Source organism: Canis aureus, chromosome 5 (genome assembly GCF_053574225.1).
Source record: "Canis aureus isolate CA01 chromosome 5, VMU_Caureus_v.1.0, whole genome shotgun sequence".
Classification (NCBI taxonomy): domain Eukaryota; kingdom Metazoa; phylum Chordata; class Mammalia; order Carnivora; family Canidae; genus Canis; species Canis aureus.
Window position 1 is genome coordinate 3,723,016 of NC_135615.1, and position 24,703 is coordinate 3,747,718.

General features: G+C 45.9%; 1 protein-coding gene and 1 long non-coding RNA gene across 4 annotated transcripts in view; one reads left to right on the plus strand and one right to left on the minus strand.

Moving 5' to 3' along the window:
- The window catches only part of LOC144313626 (uncharacterized), a 45,291-nt gene that overhangs the window by 18,733 nt on the left and 1,855 nt on the right, over window positions 1–24,703 (plus strand). The window contains exons 1-2 of one of the 3 annotated variants that reach the window (XR_013379253.1): window positions 22,560–22,695; window positions 24,283–24,425. This is a non-coding gene — a long non-coding RNA (uncharacterized LOC144313626). Of the gene's footprint in view, window positions 1–22,559; window positions 22,696–23,080; window positions 23,338–24,282; window positions 24,426–24,703 lie in introns of those variants that run through there. The other 2 variants (XR_013379254.1, XR_013379255.1) reach the window with 2 other exon arrangements.
- Window positions 18,829–21,619, minus strand: FZD8 (frizzled class receptor 8). The gene has a single exon (XM_077896658.1). The coding sequence runs from the start codon at window positions 21,617–21,619 to the stop codon at window positions 19,511–19,513; it is 2,109 nt and encodes a 702-aa protein (XP_077752784.1). The 3' UTR covers window positions 18,829–19,510.

Consider the following 24,703-nt stretch of genomic DNA (forward strand, 5'->3'; position numbering starts at 1 on the left):
AGAGAAAAGGGAGAGAAAGTTTGAATAAGTAATAACTTAAAACTTCCCAAATCTGGGAAAGGGAACATATCCAGATTCACCAGGCACAGAGAGCATCCAGAAAAATCAACCTAAGGAGGCCCACACCAAGACGTATAGTAATTAAAATGGCAAAAAGCAGTGAAAAAGAATAGGCGAGATAAAGAGTTTCATACACAAAAGTTAAAGGCATTCATGACCACTAATGCAGCCCTACAAAAAATACTAAAGGGGATTCTTTGAGTAGAAAGGAAAGACCAATGTAAGAGTAAGAAAAGTAGGAAGAAAAAAGTAGTAAAAATAAGTATATCTGTAAAATCCCTGAAGGGACTCACAAAATTTAAAAAAAGGTTGTAAAGTATGACACCACACATGTAAAAAATAGGGAGGAGGGAGAGGATTAAAGGATAGATTCAAACTTAAATAACCACCAACTTAATATAAACTGCTATATGCAGAAGATATTATACAAATCTCGTGATAACCACATACAAAAACCAGTAATATATATGCAAAAAGTAGAAAATAATCTGTACCACTAAAGAAAGACAACTTATTTTGAGAGAGGGAGCAAGGAAAGAAAAGAACAGAGAAGAGCTACAAGTACCATCAAAAAAAACAATAAAATGGCAAAAAGTACATAGCTATCAATAATTACTTTGAATATAAATGGACTAAATGCTCAATCAAAAGACACCGGATGACAGAATGGATTAAAAAAATAAGACCTGGCTATATTCTGCCTATAAGAGCTGATTTCAGGCATAGAGACATATGCAGATTGAAAGTGAAGGGATAGAGAAAGGCATCCATCATGCAAGTGGGTGTCAAAAGAAAGGGGGTAGCAATACTTATTTTGGACAAAATAGACTTTAAAACAGACTGTAACAAGAGACAAAGAAGGACACTACATAATCATAAAGGGGACAATCCAAAAAGAAGATAGAACAATTGTAAATATTTATTGACCCAAAGTGGGAGCTCACAAATACGTAAGAGTTAATAATAAACATCAAAGAAATAATCACTAGTAATACAAGAGTAGTGGGGGACTTTAACACTCCACTTATATCAATGGACAGATCATCCAAACATAAAGCCAAAAAGAAAGCAGTGGCTTTGGATGACACTTCATACTAAATGGATCTAACAGATATATTCAGAACATTCCACCCTAAAACAGCAGGATACACATTCTTTTCAAGTGGACACAGAACATTTTCCAGAACAGATGATGTATTAGGCCACAAAACAAGTCTCAATGAATTTAAAAAGACCAAAGTCATATATGCATCCTTTCTGACCACAACATTATGAAACTAGAAATCAGCCACAAGAAAAAAAATTTGGAAAGAACAAAATACATGGAGGTTAAATAACACATGCTACTAAACAATGAATTGGTCAACTAAGAAATCAAAGGAGAAATGAAAAATTACATGGAGAGAAATGAAAATGAAAACGTAAAGGTCCTAAATCTATGGGATAGAGATTGTTCTGTGAGGGAAATTTATAGCAACACAGGCCTACCTCAAGAAACAAGAAAAAAATCTTAACCTAAATTTACACCTAAAGGAGCTAGAAAAACAAGAACAAACAAAACCCCAAAACAGCAGAAGGAAGAAAGTAATAAAGACTAGAACAGAAATAAATGATATACCAACTAAAAGAATAATACAACATATCAGTGAAACCAGGAGCTGTTTCTTCAAAAAGATCGACAAAATTATAAATCTCTAGCTAGACTCATCAAAAAAAAAAAAAAAAAAAAAAGGAAAGAAAAAAAAGAAAAAGGACTGAAGCCATATCAGAAATGAAAGAGGAGAAATAACAGCTGACACCATAGAAATCCAAAGGATTATGAAATTCTTATGAAAAGTTATATGCCAAAAAATTGAACAACCTAGAAGAAATGGATAAAATCTTAGAAACACAAAACCTACCAAAACCGAAGAAGGAAGAAATAGAAAACCTGATTACCAGCAACGAAATTGAATTGGTAATAAAAAGATTCCCAACAAACAAAAGGCCAGGGCCAGATGGCTTCACAGGTAAATATCTATTCTCAAACTTTTCCAAAAAATAGAAGTGGAAGAAAAACTTCCAGATTCATTTTATGAGACAAACATTACCCTGATTACCAAAACCAAATAAAGACAACACCCGCACAAAAGAGAATTACAGACTAATATCTCTGATGAACATAGATGGCAAAAATCCTTAACAAAATATTAGCAAACCAAATCCAACAATACATTTAAAAAATCATTCATCATGAACAAGTGTGATTTATTCCTGGGTTGCAAGGGTGGTTCAATATTTGCAAATCAATCAACATGATACATCACATCAATAAGAGAAAGGATAAAAAGCATATGATAGAATTTGACAAAGTACAACATCCATTCATAATAAAACCCCTCAAACAAAGTGGGTTTGGAGGGCACATACCAACATAATAAAAGCCATCTATGAAAAACCCACACCATATATCACACTCAATGGTGAAAAACTAAGAGCTTTACCCCTAAGGTCAGGAACAAGACAGGAATGTCTACTCTCATTACTTTTATTCATCAAAGTATTGCAGTCCTAGCTATAGCAATCAGACAAGAAAAAGAAATAAAAGGCATCCAAATCAGTAAGGAGGAAGCAAAACTCTTACTATTTGTACATAACATGATGGGATGTATAGAAAACTCCAAAGACTCTACCAAAAAACTATTAGAACTGATAAATGAATTCTGTAATGTCATAGGATACAAAATCAATGTACAGAAATCTATTATATTTCTATACACTAATAATGAAGCAGCAGAAAGAGAAATTAAGAGAATAGTCCATTTACAATTACACCAAAACAAACAAACAAACCTAGGAGTAAACTTAACTGAGGAGATGAAAGACCTATACTCTGAAAACTATAAAACACTGAAAGAAATTGAAGACAACACAAACAAAAGGAAAGACATTTCACACTCACGGATTGGGACAACAGATGTTAAAATGTCCATACTACCTTAAGCAATTTATAGATTTAGTGCAATCCCTATTAAAATACCAACAACATTTTTCACAGAACTAGAACAAACAATCCTAAAATTTGTATGGAACCACAAAAGAGCTCAAATAGCCAAAGCAATCTTGAAAAAGAAAATGCTGGAGGCATCACAATTTGGACTTCAGATTATATTACAAATCTGTAATAATTGAAATAGCACAGGACAAAATACTGGCGCAAAATAGACACATAGACAACAGAACAGAATAGAAAGCCCAGAAACACACCCATGATTTTAATGGTCAATTAATCTTCGACAAAGGAGGTAAGAATATGCAATGGGATAAAGCCAATCTCTTCAACAAATAGTTGTGGGAAAACTAGACAGCTACATGCAAAAGAATGAAACTGGACCACTCCCTTACATCATATCAAAATGGGTAAAAACGTAAATATGAGTTCTGAAGCCTTTAAAAGCCTTGAAGAGATCACAGGCAGTAATTTCTCTGACATCATCAGTAGCAACATGTTTCTAGATATGTCTCCTCAGGCAAAGGAAATAAAAGCAAACATAAACTGCATAAAAATAAAAAGTTTCTGTGCAGCAAAGAAAACAACCAACAAAACTCAATAGACTAAACTAGAAAAACTAAAAGACAAAACTAAAAGACAACCTATTGTATGGGATGAGATATTTGCAAAAGACATATCCAACACAGGCTTAGTATCCAAAATATATAAAGAACTTATGCAACTTAACACCCCGACCCCAAAATCCAATTTAAAAATGGGCAGAAGACACGAAGAGACATTTCTCCAAAGAATATATACAGACGGCCAACAGACACATGAAAAGTTGCTCAACATCACTCACCATCAGGGAAATGCAAATCTAAACCACAATGAAGTATCACCTCATATCTGTCAGAATGGCTAAAATTGAAAACACTTGAAACAGCAAGTGTTGGAGAGGATGTAGAGAAAAAGGTACCCTTGTGCACTGTTGGTGGGAATGCAAACTGGTGCAACCACTGTAGAAGACAGTCTGGAGGTTCCTCAAAAAATTAAAATAGAATTACCATGTGCTCTAATAATCACACTACTAGGTATTTGAATATGAAAACACTAATTTAAGGGATATGTGTACTTCTATGTTTATTGCAGCATTATTTACAATAGCCAAATATGGAATCAGGAATGGATAAAGAAGATGTGGTATATATGGAATATCTTTCAGCCATAAAGAAGAATGAAATCTTGTCATTTGCAATAACACAGATGGAGCTAGAAAGTATTATACTAAGCGAAATAGTATAATATTAAAATATTTCTCTGACGAAATAAGTCAGTCACAGGAAAACAAATACCATATGATTTCACTCATGTGCAATTTAAGAAACAAAACAGATGAATAAATCAAAAAGAGACAAACCAAAAACAGATTCTTAGCTACAGAGAACAATGTGATGTTACCACAGGGGAGGTTGGTGGAGGAAATAGTGAAATAGGTGAAAGGGATTAAAAGGACACTTATCATGATGAACACCAAGTAACACATGATATTGTTGAATCACCATATTCTATACTTGAAAATTATAGCATTGTATGTTAACTACACTGGAATTAAAATAAAAAATTTACAAAGAGAAAATAACAAGTAATGGCAAGAATGTGAAGAAACTGGAAGGAACACTTGTGCATTATTGGTGAGATTATAAATTGGTGCACCTGCTACAGAAAGCAGTACGGTGATTCCTTAAAATATTAAAATTAGAGTTGCTTTATGATCCAGCAATCTCACTTCTGGGCATATTTTCAAAATAATTGTAAATAGGATCTCAAAGAGATATGTGCACCTCCATGTTCATAGGAGCATTATTCACAATAGTCAAGAGGTGGAAGCAACCTGAGTATCCCATCAAATGATGAACAGATGAAGAGGATGTGGGAGATACACAGACACATGGAAACATCGCTACAATAAAAACATCGCTACAATAAATTTATTAAGAAATTAATAAATTCTTAATGATGGTGACTGACTTTTACCGCTCCAGGCATTTTATCTGGATTAGGATTTAAGTCTCCTAACAACCCTATCAAATGGCACTGTTCTTGTACCATTTCACAGAGGAGGAGACTGAGGTAGGTAATCTTTGGTAACTTGCCAAAGATCACACATGAATGGAGCCAGGCTGTGGGGTTCAGAGTCTATGTTTTTAATATTTCCATTTTATTGCCTTTCTGCAGCTTACTGGAGACTTGCTAGGTTAAACAGATAGAAATAATGAGATCCTTCCTTACCAGAATGATTAAATTGAGTTATTAGCTTCTTTTTGGTTACTATTAAGTAGAGCTACAAGATGCCCTTTAATGGTATTATGCAAAGTTTGTATCCCTTTTATGACCTATAACCTATGACCTGTACTTAGACTTTTTTTTTGTATCTTTTTTTATTGGAGTTCAATTTGCCAACATATAGCATAACACCAGTGCTCATCCCGTCAAGTGCCCCCCTCAGTGCCCATCACCCAGTCACCCCATCCCCCGGCCCACCTCCCTTTCCACAACCCCTTGTTCATTTCCCAGAGTTAGGTGTCTCTCATGTTCTGTCTGTGTCTGTCAGTGTCTCTCACTGATATTTCCCACTCATTTTCTTTCCTTTCCCCTTTATTCTCTTTCACTATTTTTTATATTCCCAAAATGAATGAGACCATATAATGTTTGTCTTTCTCCGGTTGACTTACTTCACTCAGCATAATACCCTCCAGTTCCATCCACATCGAAGCAAATGGTGGGTATTTGTCGATTCTAATGGCTGAGGAATATTCCATTGTATACATAGACCACAGCTTCTTTATCCATTCATCTTTCGATGGGCACCGAGGCTCCTTCCACAGTTTGGCTATTGTGGCCATTGCTGCTAGAAACATCGGGGTGCAGGTGTCCTGCTGTTTCACTGCATCTGAATCTTTGGGGTAAATCCCCAGCAGTGCAATTGCTGGGTGTAGGGCAGGTCTATTTTTAAATCTTTGAGGAACCTCCACACAGTTTTCCAGAGTGGCTGCACCAGTTCACATTCCCACCAACAGTGCAAGAGGGTTCCCCTTTCTCCGCATCCTCTCCAACATTTGTGGTTTCCTGCCTTGTTAATGTTCCCCATTCTCACTGGTGTGAGGTGGGATCTCATTGTGGTTTTGATTTGTATTTCCCTGATGGCAAGTGATGCCGAGCATTTTCTCATGTGCGTGTTGGCCATGTCTATGTCTTCCTCTGTGAGATTTCTGTTCATGTCTTTTGCCCATTTCATGATTGGATTGTTTGTTTCTTTGGTGTTGAGTTTAATAAGTTCTTTATAGATCTTGGAAACTAGCCCTTTAGCTGCTATGTCATTTGCAAATATCTTCTCCCCGTTCTGTAGGTTGTCTCTGAGTTTCGTTGACTGTTTCTTTTGCTGTGCAGAAGCTTTTTATCTTGATGAAGGCCCAATAGTTCATTTTTAAATTTTCTTTCCTTTGCCTTCATGGATGTATCTTGGAAGAAGTTGCTGTGGCCAAGTTGAAAAGGGTGTTGCCTGTGTTCTCCTCTAGGATTTTGTTGGATTCCTGTCTCACATTTAGATCTTTCATCCAGTTTGAGTTTATCTTTGTGTATGAGAGAATGGTCCAGTTTCATTTTTCAGCACGTGGCTGTCCAGTTTTGCCGCACCATTTATTGAAGAGACTGTCCTTTTTCCAGTGGATATTCTTTCCTGCTTTGCCGAATATTAGTTGACCATAGAGTTGAGGGCCCATTTCTGGGTTCTCTCTTCTATTCCACTGATCTATGTGTCTGTTTTTGTGCCAGTACCACACTGTCTTAATGATCACAGCTTTGTAGTATAACTTGAAATCCAGCATTGTGATGCCCCCAGCTTTGGTTTTCTTTTTCAATATTCCCCTGGCTATTTGGGGTCTTTTCTGATTCCACACAAATCTTAAGATTACTTGTTCCAATGCTGTGAAGAAAGTCCATGGTATTTCAATAGGGATTGCATTGAACATGTAAATTGCCTTGAGTAGCATTGACATTTTCACAATATTTATTCTTCCAGTCCATGAGCATGGAATGTTCTTCCATCTCTTTGTGTCTTCCTCAATTTCTTTCAGAAGTGTTCTGTAGTTTTTAGGGTATAGATCCTTTACCACTTTGGTTAGGTTTATCCCTAGGTATCTTATGCTTTTGGGTGCAATTGGAAATGGGATTGACTCCTTAATTTCTCTTCAGTCTCATTGTTAGTGTATAGAAATGCCACTGATTTCTGGGCATTGATTTTGTATCCTGCCACGCTACCAAATTGCTGTATGAGTTCTAGCAATCTTGGGGTGGAGACTTTTGGGTTTTCTATGTAGAGTATCATGTCATGTGTGAAGAGGGACTTCTTCTTTGCCAATTTGAATGCCTTTTATTTCTTTTTTTTTTTTTTTAATTTATGATAGTCACACGCAGAGAGAGAGAGAGAGGCAGAGACATAGGCAGAGGGAGAAGCAGGCTCCATGCACCGGGACCCGACGTGTGATTCGATCCCGGGTCTCCAGGATTGCGCCCTGGGCCAAAGGCAGGTGCCAAACCGCTGCGCCACCCAGGGTTCCCCTTTTATTTCTCTTTGTTGCTTTATTGCTGAGGCTAGGATTTCTATTACTATGTTGAAGAGCAGTGGTGAGAGTGGACATCCCTGTCATGTTCCTGATCTTAGGGGAAAGGCTGTCAGTGCTTCCCCATTGAGAATGATATTTACTGTGGGCTTTTCGTAGATGACTTTTAAGATGTTGAGGAATGTTCCCTTTATCCTTACCCTCTGAAGTTTTGATCAGGAATGGATGTTGTATTTTGTCAAATGCTTTCTCTGCATCTATTGAGAGGATCATATGGTTCTTGTTTTTTCTCATATTGATATGATCTATCATGTTGATTGCTTTACAAGTGTTGAACCAGCCTTGCATCCCAGGGATAAATCCCAGTTGTTCATGGTGAATAATAATCTTCTTCTTCTTTTTTTTTTTTTTTGAATAATCTTCTTAATGTACAGTTGGATCCTATTGGCTAGTATCTTGTTGAGAATTTTTGCATCTGTGTTCATCAGGGATATTGGATATTCTCCTATTTAGTGGGGTCTTTGTCTGGTTTTGGAATTAAGATGATGCTGGCCTCACAAAAGGAGTTTGGAAATATTCCATCCCTTTCTAACTTTCGGAACAGCTTTAGTAGAATAGGAATTGTTTCTTCTTCAAACGTTGATAGAATTCCCCTGGGAAGCCATCTGACCCTGGACTTTTGTGTCTTGGGAGGTTTTTTTTTTTTTTTTTTTTTTTTAATAATTTTTTATTTATTTATGATAGTCACAGAGAGAGAGAGAGAGAGAGGCAGAGACACAGGCAGAGGGAGAAGCAGGCTCCATGCACCGGGAGCCCGACGTGGGATTCGATCCCGGGTCTCCAGGATCGTGCCCTGGGCCAAAGGCAGGCGCCAAACCGCTGCGCCACCCAGGGATCCCATGTGTCTTGGGAGGTTTTTGATGACTGCTTCAATTTCCTCCCTGGTTATTGGCCTGTTCAGGTTCTCTATTTCTTCCTGTTCCAGGTTTGGTAGTTTGTGGTTTTCCAGAAATGTGTCCATCTCTTCTAGATTGCCTAATTTGTTGGTGTATAGCTGCTCATAATATGTTTTTAAAATTGTATTTCCTTGGTATTGGTTGTGATCTCTCCTTTTTCATTCGTGATTTTATTAATTTGAGTCTTTTTTCTTTTTAATAAGGCTGGCTAATGGTTTATCTATCTCATGAATGTTTTTAATTCTTCTCTAATTTCCTGGTTGACCCTTTCATCTTTTAGCAGTATACTCCTTAACCTCCACGTGTTTGAGTTTCTTCCAAATGTCTTCTTGTGATTGAGTTCAAGTTTCAAAGCATTATGGTCTGAAAACATGCAGGGGACAATCCCAAACTTTTGATATCATTTGAGGCCTGATTTGTGACCCAGTATGTGGTCTATTCTGGATAAAGTTCCATGTGCACTTGAGAAGAATGTGTATTCAGTTGCGTTTGGATGTAAAGTTCTGTAGATATCTGTGAAATCCATCTGGTCCAGTGTATCACTTAAAGCTCTTGTTTCTTTGGAGATGTTGTGCTTAGAACATCTGTCATTTGCAGAAAGTGCCATGTTGAAGTCTCTCAGTATTAGTGTATTATTTACAAGGATGTCTTTACTTTGGTTATTAATTGATATACTCGGCAGCTCCCACATTAGGGGCATAAATATTCATGATTGTTAAGTCCTCTTGTTGGATAGATCCTTTAAGTATGATACAGTGTCCCTCTTCATCTCTTACTACAGTCTTTGGGATAAACTTTAATGTATCTGATATGAGGATGGCTACCCCTGCTTTCTTTTGAGGACCATTTGAATGATAAATGGTTCTCCGACCTTTCATTTTCAGGCTGTAGGTGTCCTTAGGTCTCAAATGAGTCTCTTGTAGACAGCAAATAGATGGGTCCTGCTTTTTTATCCACTCTGAAACCCTGCACCTTTTGATGGGGTCATTTAGCCCATTCACATTCAGTGTTACTATGGAAAGATAAATTTAGTGTCATCATGATACCTATTCAGTCCCTGTTTTTGTGGATTATTTCCTTGGACTTCCTCTTTCTTTTACAGAGTCCCCCTTAATATTTCTTGCAGAGCTGGTTTGGTGGTCACATATTCTTTCAGTTACTGCCTGTCTTGGAAGCTCTTTATCTCTCCTCCTATTCTGAATGAGAGCCTTGCTGGATAAAGTATTCTTGGCTGCATGTTCTTCTCATTGAGGACCCTGAATATATCCTGCCAGCCCTTTCTGGCCTGCCAGGTCTCTGTGGAGGGGTCTGCTGTTAATCTAATACTTTTCCCCATATAAGTTAGGGATCTCTTGTCTCTTGCTGCTTTAAGGATTTTCTCTTTATCTTTGCAATTTGCAAGTTTCACTATTAAATGTCGGGTGTTGAAATGTTTTTACTGACTTAGTGGGGGATCTCTCTATCTCCTGGATCAGAATGACTATTTCCCTACCCAAAAAGTTCTCAGCTATGATTTGTTCAAATATGCTTTCTGGCCCTCTGTCCCTCTTGGCGCCCTCTGGAACCCCAATTAAACGTAGATTTTTCCTTCTGAGGCTGTCATTTATTTCCCTTAACCTTTCCTCATGGTCTTTTAAATGTTTTTCTCTTTTTTCCTCAGCTTCCTTCTTTACCATCAACTTGTCTTCTATGTCACTCACTCGTTCTTCTACCTCATTAACCCTCATCGTTAGGACCTCCAGTTTGGATTGCATGTCATTTAATTGATTTTTAATTTCGGCCTGATTAGATCTAAATTCTGCAGTCATGGAGTCTCTTGAATCCTTTATGCTTTTTTTCCAGAGCCACCAGTAGCTTCATAATTGTACTTCTGAATTGGCTTTCTGACATGGAATTGTAATCCAGATTCTGTAACTCTGTGCCAGAGAGTACTGGTTCTGATTGTTTCTTTCGTGGTGAGTTCTTTCTAGTCAATTTGCTCAGTGCAGAGTGACTAAAAACGAGTTATACTGGAAAAAGGAAGAAGAAAAAGAAAAAGAAAAGAAAACAAAGGAGGGGTATAGTCTGGTTCGATATACTGTAGATCCCGCGGCTTCCCCTGGAGCTTTCCAGCGCTGCTCGGTCAGGAACTCGCTCTTCCCCTGTCCTTCCAGCTGGTCTCCTGGGGGAGGGGCCTGCTGTGCGGATTCTCAGGTGTGTGCACGTGGAGGGGCTGCCCCGCCCCCTGCCAGGTGCACGGCTCAGTGTGAGCTGTTTATCCCGTGAGGCCCCTGCTCCCTGTGGCCCCACTTCATCCCAGGCACAAGGTGGCACAGGAGGAACAAGCCTGGCGGCGGCCAGCTCTCCAGCCCTGGAGTCAGCTTCCCGCAGTGGCTCCCGCGGCTCCCGGTCCCCCCTGGCCTAGACGCTCCTGGAGGGCGCTGGGTGGAGGCGCCAATCTGCACAGCTTGGGGGCGCCGGGCAGCAGGAGCGTCCTGGTCCTCGCTGTCCCGTGCCCTCCCCACCTCCTCCCGTTCCAGGGGGCGCGCAGGATCGCTGGCTCTGTCCCCCAGCGCCCCGGGACCCGGGGCCCGCGCCGCGGGAATCGCTCCCCGGGCCGCGGCGCCCGAAGGCACAGGGCGCAGCCCCCTGGGTCCGGAGCCGCCGCCCGAGCCGAGCTGCTCCCCGGGCCCCGCCAGGCGCGCCCCCGCCCTTCCCCGAGACCGGCCCGCGGCGCGTGGTGCTCTCGCCGGGCTGGAGGCTCCGCGGCTGCCCCTCCCGGGACCCTGCCCGGGACCCTGCCGAGCCGGTGCGTGAAGTTCCCGCTTCTCCGGGCCTGGGCTGCCCTGTCCCGAGGCTTTCGGGGCGGCCCGAGACCCGCTCCTCGCGGCCCCGCCCCCACTGAGTCTTTCTTTTGTTTTTATTTGTTGTTTCCGCCTTCCTACGCTGTTATGAGCGCAAACTCTTCTCTAGCATCCCGGCTGTCCTCTCTTTAAATCTCGGGTCGAATTCGTAGACGTTCGGGATGGTTTGAAGGTCCTCTGGGTAAGTCGGTGGGGCAGGTGCACTGGGGACCCTGCTCCTCCGCCGTCTTGCCTCCCCCCCCCCCCCCACCGCTTAGACTTTTTCTTACAGAAATTGCATGAGGTTTACCAGTCACAACTTAAAATCACATTTATTAAATAGACTCAGGGATACATCAGAGTTTTACTTATGGAAATGAATCTCATTTTCTGAGTCTTTAGTGAAGGACTTGTTACATCTTTCAGGGAATCCAGAGAAAGAGTAGTTTTCTGCACTGAATTTACCCTAACATTATCCTAAAATTCTAAAACTTGACCAAAGTTCCATCATTAAGTGGGACAGTATCAGGTTCCCTTTAAAGATACATACACATATTAGTACATATTTAGGGTTTCAAGGATTTCAACCAACCCTCCCCCTGGATATAATATGACAGACCACCTGGTTTTGGAAAGTCATATCCTTGTTAGGTCACTACAAGAGGAGCTTTCATTTCTCCTTGAGTTGGTTTCACTGAATAAACATTTACTGAAGAAAAAGAAAACACTTTAAATATCTTTCCTAATTAATGCATCAACATTTTGATTCCTTTTAGGTTCACAGGTTGGTTTTAATTTCTAGTTTTATAAAATCATCCTTGTGTAAACAATTCTTTATTATCACAAATGAAAGAAAAAGCAGTTATCCAAAACTGTGGTTAAGATCTTCCAAACAACAAAGCATGAAGTTCTCCCTTTGGACCAGGTGAGGGCACTCCTGTCCTCTCCCAAATCTTTACTTAAGGTGACAAAAAGAAAAAAAAAACAAACCACTTTTATTTAAATTAGTGAAGTTGGTTGACAGTAGCTAGTTTACCTCATTAATTTCTATTTCGATTTTTTTTTCATTTTGATCCTAACACCACCTTTGTTACAGTCTCTGATTTTCAACTCTAGCTACACATGAGAATCACCTTGGATAGTTTTAGGCACTTTGACATCCCACATTCTATCATCCCAAACTCTGATTCGGTTGGTCTGGGTGGTGCCACAGCATTGGTATTTTTAAGAAGCACCCCACGTCCTTCTAATGTGTAGGCAGGGGTGAGAACTACTGCCAGAGTGGTACTTTATTAGGAGCAGGTTTGTTAGGGGACCGATGCTTTTCTAGTTTAAATTAGTGTATGGTTCACTCAAGTGTTAAACAAGGTGAGGATGAATCATACGTTTGTCCTGTGTGAATAATGGTTCTCTGCCAAGGCTTGGAAAGCCATCACAACTTGGCCATTTAGCAAAAGTTTATCCTAACTTTGCTCTTGCCCTGGCAGGAAGCTTCCTTCCATCCTTCTCTAGCCACCATCTACCAGGTACCACCCATCCTCTTAGGTCATTTCCTAGGGCCCGTGGTTTAAATTGGCCGAATTCATTCATCTCCTTTTTGATTTGTTCTCTCACTCAAGAGATTTCCAGGATGCTCTCCTTGGACTCCATAGGCCTCAGGCGCTGTTTCCTGCTCCCTTCTTTTCCCTTCACTGCCAGTGGCTCTGCTGTTTGCCTTCCTGCCTTGACCCTAGCTGGGCTATCTCTGAAGGCCCCCATAGCCGGTGCTGATTGGGGCAGGCATCTGCCAGTTTTGGCTCTTTTTCCCAGTGTGAGCTCTATGAGCAACAGACTCTTCTCTCTCCAGGTCACTGCTGCTCCTCACTAAGCTAGCAGACAGACTCTGTCCTCGGACCTTTAATATCAACTAGGAAAATATTACCTATGCCAATTATTGCATTGTTCTGAATATAGGCAGCACAGACTTGGTGAGCTGGCCCAGGTCAGCCAAGGACCTGAGGGGTGAACTCTTCCAAAGTTACTGTGGCAGCCTCTCAGACTATGTGTTTGCACTTTCTTTTGTGTAGGTCAGCACTGAATCATGCAGAAGTCTGTACTCAGGTCTGATTGTGTAACTATGTAAACATGGCCCTGGTAAGTGATGTTCAGGCATGGATGCACATAGTGGTGGTCTTGGGGATTTACAGGGACCACAGGGCAGCCAGGAAAGGCCTACAGAAATAGGAGTGGCAAGCAGGATCCGTGGCTTCTAAGCCCAGGTCTGCTTTTTTTTTTTTATAATAAATTTATTTTTTATTGGTGTTCAATTTACCAACATACAGAATAACACCCAGTGCTCATCCCGTCAAGTGCCCCCCTCAATGCCCGCCACCCATTCACCCCCACCCCCGCCCTCCTCCCCTTCCACCACCCCTAGTTCGTTTCCCAGAGTTAGGAGTCTTCATGTTCTGTCTCCCTTTCTGATATTTCCCACACATTTCTTCTCCCTTCCCTTCTATTCCCTTTCACTATTATTTATATTCCCCAAATGAATGAGAACATATAATGTTTGTCCTTCTCCGATTGACTCATTTCACTCAGCATAATACCCTCCAGTTCCACCCACGTTGAAGCAAATGGTGGGTATTTGTCGTTTCTAATGGCTGAGTAATATTCTATTGTATACATAAACCACATCTTCTTTATCCATTCATCTTTCGATGGACACCGAGGCTCCTTCCACAGTTTGGCTATTGTGGACATTGCTGCTAGAATCATCAGGGTGCAGGTGTCCTGCCGTTTCACTGCATCTGTATCTTTGGGGTAAATCCCCAACAGTGCAAGTGCTGGGTCATCGGGCAGGTCTATTTTTAACTCTTTGAGGAACCTCCACACAGTTCTGCTTTTGGTTTTATGATCTTTGGCAAGTCCAGACCTCTTTGGGCTTCTAGTTTTAGGGATCTGGTCACAATACAGTATCTGACTCAGTAAGCAAGACCTGAGATTCTACATTTCCATCATGCTTGTCGATCTTGTGCCTACTATGTGTCCATGGAGTAGCAAGGTTCTTGATGACTCTGGGACCTCTGTCTCTAAAAATTCCATGATCCTGGTAGATGATCTCTCAGATCTTTAGTCTGTATTTCCTTGACCAGTGCTGCCTCCTTCTCTGTGGTCCATACCTGCTGTTCTGATTCTCAGAACAAGGAGTCTTCAGAGGTGGGCCTTGTAAGGCTACCTCTTCTCTATACGTACATCCCACGCCGGTCCCCCTGAAAGGTCTGGTCTTCCCAGACACATACACTGCTGTGTATGGAGATCTTCCTCCCTTAGGCCTCAGACAATCCAGAGTAAATGCTTCTCCCATCCTCCGTTAGGCTGACCTAGTTTCCCAACACACTTTCTATTCCTGGGTGTGTTTCCACAAACACCTGGCTAGATGACAGGGCACAGCTTGCTTCCCACCCAAACCAATAGCATTCATGTACACTCTTGAAGGGTGTCCACTAGACTGGCAGATCAACTTCTATGTGGGAAATTGGAAGGTACTACGTTTAAATAAGCAAGCCAACGACTTGGCACCTCAAAATATTCTCCATGACTCACACTTTCTCCCATTAAATTTTGGATCCTCTCCCATTGGGTGGTGGATCTTTGGTGAGTAGCCCATTCTTCAAGTAAATGTCACTGAAAAGATAATTTAAAAAAGAACTTTTTTTTTTTTTTTTTTAAAGAAAAAAGAACTTTTGATTTCAATACAGCTTAACTACATTTTTGGCATAACTTTATACTGAGGGTTCAATTCAATAAGACCTTGTGGGGCTTTACACTGCTGCCATTTTGGGATCCTTAAGATGAAAAATTTAAAATTATGAATAGGAGATGCTTGCAGGCCCTCTGGGTGAGTTCTGTGTGTGTGACAAGGCCAGCAGAGTAGGGGCTTGGTATTTCTTTCTTTTTTTTTTTTTAGTATTTCTGAATGAACCTGCCTGTCCCGCCAGTTGGAACTTTGGCTGCCTCAAGGTGGCAGTGTGGTATCACACGTGGAAAGCAGGTGGCCACACGTGATCTGTTTGGAGCATCCTCACAGGATGTTTGCACCTATACTTGCAATCGCATCCTGTACTCTGCAACTGCGTGAGTCTGGGTAACTTTTCTTCTGGCATGATAATCTGATTTCCTTCCCCCAAGCTTGCAAGGTTTGCAGGAATCTGCAATGCATCAATGCAGGTTAAGAAACTATAATGGTGACATGTTTGCTCCTTAAACTGTCTCACACACTCCCCCCATCTTTGCTTTACAGTACTTTCAAATTCCATTTGCTTTATAATAAAAGCAAAAAGAAAGTGTTTCACATAGCTTTTCCTACAAGTAATTGTAATGAGCTTTGGCTTTACTGATGGATTTAGCCATATTAGACTTTATTAATATTGATCTAGCTACACAGTAAGCACATCCCCTCCCCAGCCCCCAACCTCCCATGTTTGACAAAATTAAAAAAACAAAAACAAAAACAGCTAACACTTGATCCATATAGTTAATTAAGAACACACGTGTATAGCACAAAGGGGGGTATTGAGGCAAAGGACCTATTCATTTGTCTAATGCAAATTGCCAAATTGAGGCTCTCCTTCCATTTTCCCACCCCCCAAATCGGTTTTGCATCTTTTATCCTATTAATAGATACCATTTGGATATTGGTAAATTTGCAACTCAAGCTTTTAGTTTTAAAGGCAAAGAACCAGTACTTGTTTTATAGTGTCAGTCTCTAAAACCAGTCTTTAGTGATTAGAGGTGCAGGTCTTCTTACAAAGAGCTGTCCTTAGAATAGTAGGGTTTTCTGCTTAAGAAGCCTGTTTATATTGAGCACATTTATAGTCATCTTGTAAAAGCTATCAAGTATGGCATTTTACAAGGATATATTGAAAAGTTAAAAAAGAAAAAAAACAAACTTCAAAATTGGACATTTCCCACCATGTCACGTTAGCTGAAAATATGTCAATAATGAGAGTACTGCTACATTAGGGAACCAGTATGCTAAGTAGTGGCTTTTAGCTCTCTCTGCATCCCATATATGTGGTAGAGTATGGAAAGTGCCTTCAAACTTACACTTTATAACTGAAACTGTAAAGTTTATGGCTGGTTTATGTACACTACAGTACATGAGCATCACCACATGGGTGAGATGTAGGCCACTTGGCACCTAAGTTACAAAAATCACCTAAGGTAATTCTTTAATAAATAAAACTGCTGGGAGGTGAAGATTTTACAATGCCTCTGACTTTAAGAAAGATAATCAACATGATAGCTAACGTAGGAGTTCTTATTGCATACCTAATTTTAAAAAATCCAGTAACACCAAGAATGACTCTGGAAAGGATTTGCAAAATGTTTCTACCAAGAAACTCTTCTTAAAAGACTCTCACACAAGAAAGAGCAGCCAAATTAATCCATCGTATTAATTAAACAAATTTTAACCACTAAATATTCCTATTAGGAAAAGTAAAGATAACAAACATTTTAGCAGGATGCAAAGAACACATCTCCCACCCTGCAATGTTGGATGCCCCTATCATTAGCAGCGTAGCTGCCCATTTTTTTAAATAATAAATTTTTTATTGGTGTTCAATTTGCCAACATACAGAATAACACCCAGTGCTCCTCCCGTCGAGTGCCCCCCTCAGTGCTCGTCACCCATTCATCCCGACTTCCCGCCCTCCTCCCCTTCCACCACCCCTAGTTCGTTTCCCAGAGTTAGGAGTCTTCACGTTCTGTCTCCCTTTCTGATATTTCCTACCCATTTCTTCTCCCTTCCCTTCTATTCCCTTTCACTATTATTTATATTCCCCAAATAAATGAGAACATATAATGTTTGTCCTTCTCCGATTGACTTATTTCACTCTAGCTGCCCATTTCTTGATTGACAGATTAAGAAGAGACCTGGGGCTATCTTTTCAGTATGAACACACAACCTTACCAATTACTTTTAAATTATTGCTAATCTGTCAGAAAATAATGCTTGCATGGGGAATAAAAATATCTAAGAAAGTGAAATGTCTGAAGAAGCTTTTACTTCCGGTGCTTTAAAAGGTTCAGTTCAGAAAACTTGCCAGAATTTAGTCAATAGAATTTAGGCAGAGGCTTTTTTTTTCTTTCTTTCTTTCTTTTCTTTTCTTTTTTTTTTTTTTTTAAGAAAAACTTGTAGTTTATAATAGTTCATTGGTTCAATTAGGGGCGAAAAAGAAGGGAGTTTTGTAATGCAATTGTCCAGCAAAGGAAAACGCTTTAAATTGGGGGATTATGTGCACAGACCACCTGTAGGGCATTCAGAGCCCTTTTCTATAATGCTTCAACCCATGCCTAGCTGCCTGCAGGCTGGCTAACAATGCCGGGAAAAGCTGTTTAAAAGGCTGAGCGCACTTGTGCCTCTGGTCTTCACTAACTGTTACAAGTCTTCCTCTCCCTCGCTCTCTCTCCTTTTTAAAGTAAAAGTCCCACATCCCTTTAATGGAAGAACTTTAAGGCTCCGCGGTGGCCAATTGGTCTGCACCAAGAGGAGCCGGGCAGCAGGGAAAGAAACTTCAGACTATACAGCACATTTGGAGAGGAGAAAAGATCAAAGTTTTTCAAACTCAAAAGACCAAGTTCCCTACAGATTAACCCTATTCATTTAGCCCCTCTTAAAGGAATGATGTGCTGGGCCACTGGGCAGACAGGTAAAAAGTTCAACAATTGCCAAAGCATTCTTCTGCTAATTCAACAGCCTTCTGCTCAAATAAATTAGCTTAGTCTTGACAGAGGAACAATAGCTTTTTCTCTAGGAAAAGAAGCACATTTGGTATACACAAGCCTGGAAGGTTATTAAGATGTTAACCCGTTAGTCTAATCCATTAAAAAGTGCCTGCTCCACTCCAGATAGTTAAGTGACTTACACTGTAAAGTGTGATCTATGGTTTAAAACATTAACCTCTACACTTCAGCAGGGTGTTCAGTGCTTTAAAACCCAGGTGATCTCCAAATCAGGGACACTGAGAAATAAATGGGGGTTCCGAAGCCTTTAGTGATACTGTACAAGATAAATAGTAAGGCCTGACGGCAATTGTTGCCTTGCAAAAGTTCCATTTACCTGCACTAAGGTGAGTCTTGTTATCCATGGATCAGGAAAGGGCTACCATGAAAAACACCATCTTTTTGGGAAGGTGCAAAAACTCAATTTTGATTTCAGTTCAACAGTGATATTTACTTTGCTAACAACTTAAGAACTAGAGTTTAACAGGTCATTTTCTCCATGCCTAAAGTCAGCATACAGAATGAGAAACCAGAAAATGTCCTTTTTTTTTTTTTTTTCAATGCATCCTTGGCAAGCACTTAAAGGTAACAGCTTAGAAGAGGCAGGGGGGAAAAGGGCAATGCTTAAATCATTTATCAAAAGTCATTTTATTGACAAAATAGAATACTTATATTTGTTCTTACAGGGGTGGCCTCTAAACTTTTTACAAAAAAAATGTACAGACTGTATATCTTTGGGTATGTACATATTTTACACATTTTTACAATTTAACAAATAATTATATAAATACATCCTCTAATGTAAGAAACCCGTATTTACTTGGGGTGTATAATTAAGACATTTCTTGTTTGTTTATTTAAGGCATTTGCCTGGTCATTAAGAATCCCCAAACCGTGCAATTCCATTAGGTCGCGGTCATCCCTCCTCTAGGATACGTTAGGAGTAACAGTTTACGTAGCAGGATCGAGGGAGAGAAACAGGTCCCTCAGGTGCAATCTGTAGGTCTGGCTTCAAGCTCGGCACATGGCAACCAGCGAGGGCTCCAAACGCAGCAGAGTCCACCGTCCTCTGCCAACAGATTAACGCCTGGCGGGAAGAGCTCCCCGCGTCAATGGAGGAGAGGGGGCTGGGTCTGGGAGCCTTCTATGCCAGGTACTTTGTTCTAAGTGAGTCATTTAAGTCCCAGCTAATGGATACCATTAAGAGTTCATTATCATGCTAATAGCAATCAACACGATGAAGGGGTGGGAACCACAGCCCGTCGAGTGTCCCTTCGCTGCACTGGGTTTCCTCGCCCCCCGCCCCTGCACTCAGACCTGGGACAATGGCATCTGTTTTGGATAAGACACGGAGCTGGCCGTGCCGGATCGCCACGTCAGGCCGGTGCTGACGTCGCTGTAGAGGGATCCCGCCCCGCCGCCCGCGCCCCCGCCCCCGGCGCCCCCAGGTCCCCCCGCGCTCCCTGCGGCCGCGCCCCCCGCGCCCCCGCCTCCCGGGGCGCTCTTGCTCGCCCAGCAGCAGCGGGTGCACAGGGCACGCCACGACTCCAGCGTCTTGCCAGACCAGACCCACACGCCCGAGGTGATGCCCACCACCAGGCACATGAAATACTTGAGCATGAAGACGGCGTAGTCGGGCCGGCGCGCCTGGTCCGGCTGCAGGTCCCGCAGGCACGGGCAGTTGTGCGTGGCCTCCCAGCGCGGGCGGTTGTGCTGCTCGTAGAAGAGGCAGGCCACCACGACGGCGGCCGGCACCGTGTAGAGCACCGTGAACAGGCCCAGGCGGATCATGAGCTTCTCCAGCTTGTGTGTCTTGGTGGGGCCGCCCTGCTGCTTGATCACCGAGCGGATGCGGAACAGCGACACGAAGCCGGCCAGCAGGAACATGGTGCCGATGAAGAGGTAGATGACGAGCGGCGCCAGCACGAAGCCGCGCAGGTTGTCAAGGCTCTGGTTGCCCACGTAGCAGATGCCGGCCACCGGGTCGCCGTCCACGGAGCTGAGCGCCAGCACGGCGATGGACTTGACGCTAGGCACCAGCCACGCGGCCAGGTGGAAGTACTGCGAGTAACCGGCGATGGCCTCATTGCCCCACTTCATGCCCGCCGCCAGGAACCACGTGAGCGACAGGATCACCCACCAGATGGAGCTGGCCATGCCGAAGAAGTAGACGAGCAGGAAGACCACGGTGCACAGCGCGGGGCCCGTGGTCTCGTAGCGCACGTGCTGCTCCACGGCGCCCAGCTCCTCGTACTCGCCGCGCCCGCCCGGGCCGCCCGCGCCCGCGCCCGCCGCGCCCGCGCCCGCCGCCGCCGCCGCCGCCGCGCCCCCCGCGCCCGCGGTGCCGCCTGCGCCCGGCGCGCCGCCGCTGCACGCCACCTTCTCGTGGCCCGCCACCAGGCGCACCAGGTAGCCGACGGACACGAAGAGGTAGCAGGCCGAGAGGAAGATGATGGGCCGCTCGGGGTACTTGAAGCGCTCCATGTCGATGAGGAAGGTGGACACGGTGGCGAAGGTGGACACGAAGCACAGCACAGACCACAGGCCGATCCAGAAGACCGTGAAGGCGCGCTCGTCCTGGCTGAAGAACGGGTTGTGGCAGGGCAGCGCGCAGTTGGCGATCTGGCCGGTCTTGACGCGGTTGTAGAGCGGGTGCCGCTCGCTGGACACGCTCACCATGGGCGCGCGGCACTGGCAGCCCGGCTCGCAGGGCGCAGGGCCGCCGCCAGGGGGCCGCGCCTTCCCGCCGCCGCCGCCGCCGCCGCCGCCGCGCGTGGGGGGCGCCGCCGCCGCCGCCGCCGCCGCCGCGTCCCCGCCGCCACCGCCCCTACCGCGGGACGGGGGCCTGGCCCCGGGCGGGCGGCCGTGGCCGCTGCCGGAGGGCGGCTGCTCACCCGGGGGCGGCGGCGGCGGCGGCGGCAGGCGGCGCGGCGGGCTGGGCGCGGCTGTGGTCAGGTCCGTGCGGTTGTAGTCCATGCACAGCGTGTCGGGGTTGCCCTGCTCCGGCAGCCGGTCGCAGCGCATGCGGTCGGGCCACGCGAAGCCGTACTGGCGCATGAGGGGTGCGCAGCCGGCCTTGGCGCGCTCGCACACCGAGCGGCACGGAGGCAGGGGCTTCTTGTAGTCCTCCAGGCAGATGGGCGTGTACATGCTGCACAGGAAGAACTTGAGGTCGGGCGAGCACTGGATCTCCACCAGCGGCCAGAACTGGTGCACCTCCAGGCCCGCCTCGTCCTGCGTGTCGTGGTTGAACTGGTTGGGCATGTACGTGTAGTTGTAGCCGATGCCCTTGCACAGCGGCACGGTGATTTCTTGGCACGCCAGCTCCTTGGCCGAGGCGGCTGCCGCGCCGCTCGAGCGCTGCAGCAGCGCCAAGGCGGCCAGCAGCGAGGTCACTTCCAACAGGTAACCCCACTCCATGCTGCGCGCCTCGGCCCCGCGCCCTCGGCCCCGCGGCGTGCAGAGGGGCGCCGGGAAACTCGGCGACCGAGCCGGAGGAGCGGGGAGCGAGTGCCCTGCCGGTCGCGGCCCGCGCGGGCCAGAACGCGGGTCCGCAGACGACCCAGTCCTGGTCCCCTCCCGGGACGCGCCCGCACGGGGGGCCCGAGGCCCGGGCGGCGGCGGCGCGGGTCCCGCCGGCGTGCGCCGCAGTCCCCGAGCACGCTCAGCCCCGTCGCGGCACGCGGGCCGGCCCCCCGCGCATCGTCCCGGCGTCGCCCCCTCTCGCGGCCGCGCCCCCGCCGCCTCTCCACGCGGCGCCGGCGCCGGGGCTCGGACTTTGGCGCGCGCGGAGGGCGGCGGCACAGCAAGTTTCCCTCCGGGCGGCGGAGCGCAGCCAAGATGGCTGGGCCAGGCCGCTCCCGCCGCTCAGCCCCGGCGGCCCCCCCTCGGGCCCCGGGGGCTCATGCTCGCCCCCGGACCGCGCAGCCCCGCCGCGGGAGCTCGAGACCTGCCTCCGCGGAGGCCGCCGCCCTCTTCCCCGGGGCCGGGCCGCCGGTCCGCGGGTCCCCGCCGGCACTGACAGGCGCCGCCTCTGGCGAAAGTCCGCTGCGCGCTGCGGGCCGGCGGTCGGGCGAGGTGTGGGCAGGTCCCCTCTGGCGAGACACGCAGGGCGGGATCCAGACGCCGAGCGGCGCGGCCCGGTCCAGCCTCCGCCGCCGCCGCCGCCGCCGCCGCCGCCGCCTCCTCCTCGGCGGGAGCCGAGCCCTTCGCCCAACTTCCCGGCCGCGGCCCCGTGCGCACCGCCCGGCCGCTCATGAATATTTATACGGCGCGGACCCAGTCTCCGCCCCCGGCCGCGCGCGCCAATCGCCGGGCGCCGGGGCGGGGTCGACGCGCTCCCAGGGCTCGGCTTCCTTAAGGCGGCCCGGCTGTCCCCGCGGCGCGCGCCTCTGCGGCCCGGAAGCGTCGGTGACCTTGGGGCCGACTGGAGGGAGGCGCCTGCCGCGATCCCCGCCGGAGGCTGGCGCCTGTCGCCGCTCGCTCCCTCTCCCCGGGTCCGTCGCTGGGCGCTGGGACGGGGCTTCGTGCGCGCGCTCCTTTCCGGGCTCCTCTCCGGCAAGACCGGCCCCGGCCGGCCCGTGCCCCCGGGTGGGGGGACCCGCGGCCGCCCGCGAGCTGGACGGCGCAGAGCCGGCGAGCGCGCGCGCGAACGGGGGCCGCAGCCCCGGGGGTCCGTGGACCGCGCCGTCGGGGGCCGGGCCTGCGGGCTGGGGAGCGGCGGGCCGAGGCCGGCCCAGGACCTGCTGCAGCGCGAGGTCGCCGGCGCCGGGTGGTCCCCTCCCGCCTCCGCCGAGCGGCCGGGACGGCCTCGGGTTCCCTCCCCGAGGAGCGGGGTGACAGCGTGGATTCCAGAGGGGTCCCGTAGTCAGGTGGGATAAAATGTGGAAAGCATCCGGGACACAGGGTTTCCTTATGAAAAAACAATTTCCTCTCGGAAAGAAAAAAAGAAACAGAAACAGGGCGGACTGCGGTTGGATTCTCTCTTCGCCTCGTGCTTTGGGAACGCGCCCGCGTCTCTGCAAAGTTCACGTGGCTTCCAGGCCTCTCTCCTGCGGACGGCGAGGAGCGCCCCGCGCCGGCCCCGCAGCGGCCTTAAGATGGGGAGGAGGCGGAGGCCCGGGCCGGCGGCCGCGCAGGTTCATTTACGCTTGTTAGGACGTCCCAGGGGGTTGTCTTTCTCCTAGAATGGAGTGTTTATTTTTTAATTGATGTGCTGTTTCATTTAGCGCTTGTATGGAACTCATGCTGTGGCTGTAATTACTGTAATCTCGGGAACAAGCATTTCAGTTAGCCAGGAGGGTGGCAAAGTACTTCTCTCCCTGCCTCGCCCCCCGCCCCTCTCCTCTCCTCCCTCCCTCTCTCCCTCCCTCTCTCTCTCTCTCTCTCTCTCTGCCTGAAGATTTTGTCAGGTTTCATAGCAGGAACGAGTAGGGCTCAAGAACAAAAGTTGTTGAGGGTGTGGGAACAGAAAAGAATAATTAAAGGTACATTTGAGGCCAGTTTTTGGGGGGGTGGGGCGGTGGCAGTTGCTGGTTATCTTTTTAAAGACCACTCTTGTCATGGAACAAAAACAATTAGCATTTATGTATTGCTTGAGCTGATGGAATCTGTGTCTTCCTCCCGTTTTCTCGGGTTAGTTCAGCAACCTTATTATGCACCACATCCTAAGTGGGCAGAACAACCCCCCCCCCCCTTACTCTCCACCCCCCACCTCCACCTCCAGGTTTTGGCAAGTTCTGTATTTTGACCAAGAATTCTAGGCAAATCCATCAAGCTGTATATTTTTTACTTTTTTTCTTTTTAATTGAAATCTAGTAAGAACCTCTTTATGCTGAAAAACACTTCCTTCCTACTTTTGTTTTGGAAACGCTAAACTCCATAGGAATCCAATTCAAAGGCTTGAGAAATACTGTATTAGCTAATTCAGCAGAAAATGATTGCTATTCAAAAGTGCAAAGACTTGAACTTTACTTGGTCTTTTAAATGAATTTCGTTCCCCTCTCTTCCTATTTGGAATTCCTCCTTACAGTGTGCTGGAAGGGGAAAGTCACCTATCTCTTTTGTTCCTCCCTGGTTCATAGAGGGCCCTCCACCAGGACGTCAGGTGCAGAGCAACAACAGGGAATCGCGGGGGTCGGGGCGCGGATGGAGGCAGTCCGTCCCCCGAGGAGGACCTACTACTGGCCGCACGTTGCCCAGGGGCTGGGCTCCAAAACCAACACAGGTGGTGAAAAGTTCTGCTTTTCTTCAGCAGGAAGATGTCAAATACTGAAGTTTAGAATTACATTATATAAATTTACTAGAATTAGGTAAAAACAAACTGACATTTGAAAAATGAGGCTGAAAATAGTTGATTTTGGCTTTTAATCGGCATTTAAACTTTTTTTTTTTTGAGACAAGATGAAAGCTTTGATGATGTGGAATGTGGAAATTTTTGGTAAATATATTAAGCTTGCAGGAGAAAATAAGCAGACAAAAGTTCAGAGCTTTAAAAAATCATGG